At 50.7% G+C, this 7283-nt stretch overlaps 1 protein-coding gene across 2 annotated transcripts; it reads right to left on the bottom strand.

Annotated features, from left to right (window-relative positions):
* Positions 1-1199: 1199 nt before the first annotated feature.
* Positions 1200-6960, bottom strand: PROCR (protein C receptor). Of its 2 annotated transcripts, none has more exons than XM_017880114.1 (5): positions 6909-6960; positions 6572-6706; positions 3873-4124; positions 2428-2706; positions 1200-1864 (listed from the first exon to the last, which is right to left on the bottom strand). In XM_017880114.1, exons 2-5 carry the CDS (start codon positions 6639-6641, stop codon positions 1749-1751), a joined length of 717 nt encoding a protein of 238 aa, XP_017735603.1. In that variant the 5' UTR covers positions 6642-6706; positions 6909-6960; the 3' UTR covers positions 1200-1748. The 2 variants fall into 2 exon arrangements, with proteins under 2 accessions (XP_017735603.1, XP_017735602.1); XM_017880113.1 differs by having other exon boundaries at positions 6913-6954.
* Positions 6961-7283: the final 323 nt, after the last annotated feature.

The following is a 7283-nucleotide window of genomic DNA, read 5'->3' as shown; positions in this document are numbered from 1 at the left end:
CACCGCACCCAGCCGGTATTGTTTTTCTTGTACCCTTTGTTATATTTTATTAATACCATTTGGGAACAAAAAAACTGAGACTAGAAGAAGTTAAATTTCTCGCTCAAAGAAGTAAAACTTAAGTCTGATGACAAAACACATACTCTTTTTTTTTCAGAAAAAAAAAAAGAATCTTGCTCTGTTGCCCAGGTTGCAGTGCAGTGGTGTTATCTGGGCTCGCTGCAACCTCTGCCTCCCGGGTTCAAGTGATTCTCCTGCCTCAGCCTCCCAAGTAGCTGGGATTACAGGGCGTGTGCCACCACACTCACCTAATTTTTGTGTTTTTAGTAGGGATAGGGTTTCACTGTGTTGGTCAGGCTTGTCTTGAACTCCTGACCTCAAGTGATTCTCTCGTCTTGGCCTCCCAAAGTGTTGGGATTATAGGCGTGAGCCACCGCACCTGGCCAACAAAATACATGCTCCTAAAGATAAAATTATATTGCTTCTCCATGGAAACCACAGGTAGATAGTATTTGAAGCCATGAAGGTCAGTAGGTCACCTAGAAAGGGTATAGTTCAAACAGGAACAAAAGGAAAAAAATGGAATTCTAAGGAAGCCAACATTTCCAGGGTGAATCAAGTAAGATGACATAGTCAAAGGGATTGAAAAAAAGTAGACAGAACAGTTTTTAAAAATTGAAGTATGGTATCTCAGAAGTTAAGGTAAAAAGAGAGTTCTAGTCTGCAAATTTGCAGATACCATGTAGGGTGACAGTTTGACAATTAGAGGTTACTAGTGATCTTAGAGCAGTTTATAGAGAAGTCAGATTGCAGTGGGTCTAAGAATGAGTGTGAAGGCCAGGCACGGTGGCTCACGTCTAATCCCAGCACAGTGGGAGGCCGAAGTGGGCAGATCACGAGGTCAGGAGTTCAAGACCAGCCTGGCCAACATGGTGAAACCCCATCTCTACTAAAAATACACAAATTAGCTGGGTGTGGTGGCACGCATCTGTAATCCCAGCTGCTGCAGGAGAATTACTTGAATCTGGGAGGCAGAGGTTCCAGTGAGCTGAGATCACGCTGTTGCACTTCAGCCTGGGCAACAGAGCAAGACTCTGTCTCAAAAAAAAAAAAAAAAAAAATGAGTGAGAAATAAGGAAGCAGAAGAAATGGGTATAGGTTACTTTTCCAAAAATTTTGCAAAGTGGAGGAGATAACAATGCTTTAAATATAAGACATTTATTAATATTATTAATTGATTAATAATCGATCACTGCCATATGACTTGGATTTTACATTTCCACCACTTCTTCGTGTTACTTCTTTCTACCCTATTATACCAGTGTCCCATTCCAAGTCTGACACACCTGGAAGCATTGAATGTCGCATTTTGATTGTGGATGATTTGTTTATTTGGTTACAGCTTTTGAATGCCTCAGGTGATTCTGTCTATCTTTGGAGGATGGGCCATAGGCCCCCTGCCCCAACTCCATTATCTGTTTTCCACAAAGATAGATAAACATTCACGTATCAGACTAATTCAGCAAAGCATACACGTTCTTAGTTTCTTAGCAAACCAAGTACTTTGTCCACCTCTCCTCTCCATCTCCCCTCCCTCAAATCTTCAGTGGGCAGATGTGGGAGAAGAAAGGAGCTGTCACTCCAAACCTTCTGGTGTTTCAGTTGGGGAGTCTGGCTTCACAGTGAGCTGAAACTTTCCCTTGCCAGCCTCCATCAGCCAAGCCCCTTCTGAGGGGGCTGGAGAGTAATCAACATCGCCGTCCACCTGTGCACAGGAAGATGCCTACAGCCACACCAGCAATGATGAAACTGCCCACCAGGACGCCCAGGACCAGCGAAGTGTAGGAGCGGCTTGTTTGGCTCCCTGCAGAACATGCAGAGAGTTAGCCCGAAGAATAGACCCCCCAAGGAGTCCATGATTTGAGTCAAACCCCAAAGCATTTCTGCCCCAGGGGAAAGGGACCCATTTGGCCGGGCGAGGTGGCTCAAGCCTGTAATCCCAGCACTTTGGGAGGCCGAGACGGGCGGATCACAAGGTCAGGAGATCGAGACCATCCTGGCTAACACGGTGAAACCCCGTCTCTATTAAATTATACAAAAAACTAGCTGGGCGAGGTGGTGGGCGCCTGTAGTCCCAGCTACTTGGGAGGCGGAGGCAGGAGAATGGCGTGAACCTGGGAGGCGGAGCTTGCAGTGAGCTGAGAGCCGGCCACCGCACTCCAGCCTGGGCGACAGAGCCAGACTCTGTCTCAAAAAAAAAAAAAGAAAGGGACCCGTTTACCAACTGACTGAAGTTGAGTGTGTTCTGTCCCAAATCCCCATCTGTGGGCCTCTTGTTGCTCTAGGCATCCATTCTTCAGGTCCATCCATTTGTCTGGAACCCGCCCTCTCCCCAGCTTGCAGGCCTGGGCCCCAGTCCCATCATACCTTTCATGTTTTCTGTGGAAATATGTTTCTGCACATACTGCACACAGGTGTCCTCCAGGAATTCCCGCAGTTCATAACGAGTGCGGTTGTAGGCATTGAGCTGCTGCAAGATGAAGGTGACCACTTTGGAGGGGACCTGGGTGTCTGCCTGCCACAAGGCTGTCTCCGGCCGGAAACTCAAAAAGGAACTCCCGTTCACCGCCACTTCGAAGAAGACATGGGCTCTAGAGCCCTCGGGAGGCAGCTCACAGCCCAGGAAGCAGCGGATGGTCAGAGGAACTGTGGATAGAGAGTCAGGGTCAGGGGACTGTGCAGAGAGGATGCCAGGTGTGGGAGGAGGCCCAGCAAGGGGAAAAGAACATAGGAAGGTGAGAGTCAGTGCTGTGAGGAGAGGGGAGTCTATAGGTCAGGGAGAAGGGCCTGGGGCTGTGAGGAGGGGTTTGTGGTTAGACTGTTACAGGCTGAGAAAGAAGGGGCCAGGGACTATGATGAAAAAAGGGAATTGTCAGGCCTTGATCAACTGGTGATAGAAAAAAAAAATGGGGGTTGGGCGGCGGGGGGCAGTGACTCACACCTATAATCCCAGCACTTTGGGAAGCCAGGGCGGTGGATCGCCTGAGGTCAGGAGTTCCAGACAAGCCTGGCCAACATGGCGAAACCCCATCTCTACTAAAAATACAAAAAATTAGCCGGGCGCGGTGGCGAGCGCCTGTAATATCAGCTACTTGGGAGGCTGAGGCAGAAGAATCACTTGAACCCGGGAGGCGGAGGTTGCAGTGAGCCGAGATCGGGCCACTGCACTCCAGTCTGGACGACAGAGCAAGACTCTGTCTCAGAAAGAAAAAAAAAAGGTGGGTGCGGTGGGGGACTAGGAGAGAAAGGAGTTAAAGGCTATGATCCGGGTGGGGGACGGAGTGGTACTTTGAGAAAAGAAACTAGGGTCTTTGAGAAGAAGGAGTTGGGGTTGTGACGGGGAGGGAGTGGGGCTTTGAGAGAAGAAACTGGGGTCTTTGGGGGAGGAGTTGGGGTCATGAGTGGAGCTAAGAGCGAAGTCATCAGCTTGTATGAGGAGAGGTGGCTGGACGGTGGAGAGTGAAGTGCTGGGGGTGTGGGAAGAGAAGGACGGGGATCTATGAAGAAAAGGGGTTGGAGGACTGTGAGGTGAGGGGTGAGGAGTTTTCAGGGGACCTTCGGGGTCACGGTGTGAGGGCCCCCCAACAGGGTCTACCCCAAGAGGTTATGCCAGCAGGCCGACCGCCCAAGTCGGGGCTTTCTTAGCGGGGACACCTGCCTCTCTCCAGCCCCCACCCAGCATTTTCAAAGGCCCAGGCGCCACCGAGCTCCAGTGGCGGCCCGGTTCCTGCAAGCCCCAGCCCGCCTCCACCAGTCAGGCCCCGCCCCCACCAGTCCCGCCCAGACCCCGCCTCCGCTGCGCGCCCACTCACAGGCCAAGGTCCGCTCCTGGTGCACCAGGCGCACGAGGCCGTGGAACTCTAGCAGGTAGGACTGCAGGCCACTCTGCATGCGCGCCCAGCTCTCGGGCTCCTGCAAGGGCTGCAGCTGGAGGATCGTGGCGTTGGTGCCTGGGCCTTCCAGCACGTGCGTCAGGTGTCCCCCCAGCGACGCGTTGCCCTGGTACCACACGTGATAGGGGTCGCGGAAGTAGGAGATCTGGAGCATGTGAAGGCTTTGGAGGCCTGCGGTCAGAGTCAGCGTCAGCCTGGGCCGGCGTGGGAGGGGGCGGCGGGCAGCGGAAGATAATAACCCCCTACCTTGAGGCTGGCCGCCCACCTTCTCGACCCTTCATAAACTATAATGTGCCCTCCCACCGCTTCTCCCATTTGACGCTCACAGTAACTCTGCCAGGAGGGCAGGACACGGATTATTATCTCCGTTTTACAGATGAGGAAACTGAGGCCTGCAGTGGAAGAGACACTCCTTTCTGCCTCCTTTTTCACCCTCGGCTCTCCCTCCCCCCGTTTCCTGTTAACCAACGGAACAAATGGTTAACAAATCCTGACCTGAATAAAATCCGAGTTCCATCGCCTGTTCTCTGTCTCCTCTTCCACTGCCCTGATTCAGGATTCACCCGTCTCATCTGGACAGGGGTAGTACCTTTCTACATCTCTCCATTCTCTATTCCGACCTCCACCTGACCCAGTGATGATATCATGTCCTTTTCCTTCTTAAAATCTTCCAGTGCCATAACCTCCTCCCCTTCATTAATCAAAAATAATCATAGCCAATGTCCATTAAGTGCTTATTATAACCTGGGCAATGGGCTTTACATACATTATTATCTTTGTGCCTTTCCCCAATGGCTTAATGCAGTAGCTACTATTATTAACCCCAGTCTACATGGGAAACTGAGGCAGAGATAGTGCGGCAGAGCCAAGGTTTGCATGTAGGCAGTCAAGTCCAGTACGCTTAGCCATTCTGCTACACTGCCTCCCCACAGGATCAAGTCCAGAGTCTTTAGCCTGGCATTCAAGGCTGCCAGATACCTGGCCCCTGCTGCCTTTTCTGGCCGCTTCCCACTGCTTATTTATCAAACTAGTTGGGGTTCCTCATGCTGCCTTTGGCTGACACATGAAGAGCATGTCAGGATTGCTCTGCCTCCCTTTTTCTGCCTAGCGGAGTTTATTCATGATTTAAGACCCAGCTTAGAGACTGGGAGCAGTGGCTCATGCCTGTCATCTCAGCACTTTGGGAGGCCGAGGCGGGTGGATCACTTGAGGTCAGGGATTCAAGACCAGCCTGGCCAACCTGGCGAAACCCATATTTGTACTAAAAGTACAAATATTAGCCAGGCGTGGTGGTATATGCCTGTAGTCCCAGCTACTCAGGAGGCTGAGGCAGGAGAATCGCTTGAACCTGGGAGGTGGAGGTTGCAGTTAGCTGAGATTGTGCCACTGTATTCCAGCCTGGGTGACAGCCTGAGACTCCATCTCAAAAAAAAAAAAAAAAAAAAAGACCCAGCTCAGTTGCCCTCTCCTTGGAAATTTTTTTCTGATGCCCCACGAGACACAGTGGGTCTGTTTCAGTGATCCCAGACCACCATATATTAGTGAATATCTCACTAGATTCTACCTGACTGTCTTCAAACACACACAGGCTACAATGGACGCCTCTAGGCTATGGAACCATGCCTGGTGATCTCTGCTTCCTACACTCAGAAAAGAGCCTGGCACAGAGTTGATGCCCAGAGCACATTTGGATGAGTCCAGGGTTGTAAATCTGTGTGTGTGAGTGGGTCCTGTCTGTGTTTGCATTTGAGAAGTTGTGCGTTGTATCTGCAGATGTGAATAAGTATATTTATGGATAACCCTAGACATGGTCCTTAACTACTCTGTGACCCAACTTCCTCCTCTGTAAAATGGAGATAGTAATAATATTACCCACCTTTCGGGGTTTGTGTGAGTTAAATGGGTCAATCCATGTATTAACCATAGTGAGCACCCATTGAATACTGGTTATTATTTGCTGCCTCTCTGAGGGGGAGACTGAAGCTATGGGGACTGTGAGAGAGGGAAAAGGAGGCCCCTGTGCAATTATAAGGGAGGGTAATAACTCCCTTTTCTGCTTAAACAGGGCCACTTCAGGCAGCCTGATCGCCCATAAGTTCTATTAGGCACAGCATCTCTTTCTCTCCAGTTTCACCAGCTGCATCCAGTCTTCTTCCATTTTCCCTAGCCTCCCTTCACCTCTCTCTGCCCCAGTCTTCCCTCAGTTCTTCCATCCGTTTTCCCAGTGTCTTCCCATTCCCTCCATTTCTCTTCTCATCTGAGCCTCTTCCCGTCTCTCCTAGATGTACCCCTATCTACCATCACCCTTAGTTCCCCTTTCTCCCCTCTCCCTGAGGCTGATTCTCCTACCCTCTCTGCTGGTTTCTTTCTCATGTTTCCAGTCATCCTGTTTCCCCTAGCCTCTTTCATCTCCCCCTTTTCAAGGGCTTAAATGTACTAACTCACCTTGGCTTTGAGACACAAACCAGTCCCCAAGACTCTGCCTGCCCTGTAGAGCGATCTAGCCAGCTGCAGACACAGATGCTATGAGATAAGCTATCCTGTGGTCTTGCCACGTACCCAGATAGAATGAGATTCTCCAGAACCATCCTGAGGCAGGAGATGTGCCCCCGACTCACCATCTGAGGCGTCTTGGCTACAAAAGGCCCAGTCAGACAGCAGCAGTATCGGCAGTAATGTTGTCAACATCCTGAAGTTGAGGCTCTGGACCTGGGTTCCTGGCTCCGGCAGGCTGGGGCTCCACTGGCGGCAGTCTAGGGAAAAGAGAAGTGAGGACCGTCTGGGAGGGGCGGAGTCTGGGCAGAGGAGGATGGAAGAAGGCCAGGAGATGGGAGGAGGAAGAGGGTGTCGGGCTTATAAAGTGTTATTCCTACTGTGTCTCATTTCCTACTAGGGGGCTGGCCTCCCTCCTACCCTCCCTCTGCCCCGCCCTTCATTGCGCCCTCCTGCCCAGACCTGCCTTTTCCCTCCTCCATGGGCTGCTTCCTAGGAACCAGGAACAGGGAGCGGAAAAGGGGGAGAAGGGCTTGGTGAGAAGTCCTGCTGGCGCTGACGCAGGGGGTGGGGCATCTACTGTCAACTTAGAGCACACTCCTGGATGTAGGATCAGCAGGTTGCTGATGGGGAAATGGAGGTCCACAGGTGCAGGGACTTGCCCAGAGTTTATATATCATGGTGATGACAGATCCAAGATTAAAATTTAGTTTTCCAGTATAATGGCTACATTTTACCAGAATTTTAAGTAAATAGCAATTACGTAATCAAGGATCTTGGTCTCAGAAGTAGTCATAAAATGACTGTAAAGCAGTTCACTGCAACAATTTTTTTTAA

The sequence above is a fragment of the Rhinopithecus bieti genome, unplaced genomic scaffold, assembly GCF_001698545.2.
Source record: "Rhinopithecus bieti isolate Rb0 unplaced genomic scaffold, ASM169854v2 scaffold_12488, whole genome shotgun sequence".
Lineage (NCBI taxonomy): Eukaryota > Metazoa > Chordata > Mammalia > Primates > Cercopithecidae > Rhinopithecus > Rhinopithecus bieti.
This window is presented reverse-complemented; position numbering and strand designations above follow the sequence as displayed.

Coding starts and splice junctions, on each gene's coding strand:
- PROCR (XM_017880113.1), bottom strand. Junction 4,125..6,571: donor TAGCCAAGACGCCTCAGATG/GTGAGTCGGGGG, acceptor CTCTGACCGCAG/GCCTCCAAAGCCTTCACATG. Junction 1,865..2,427: donor TTCCACAGAAAACATGAAAG/GTATGATGGGAC, acceptor CATGTTCTGCAG/GGAGCCAAACAAGCCGCTCC.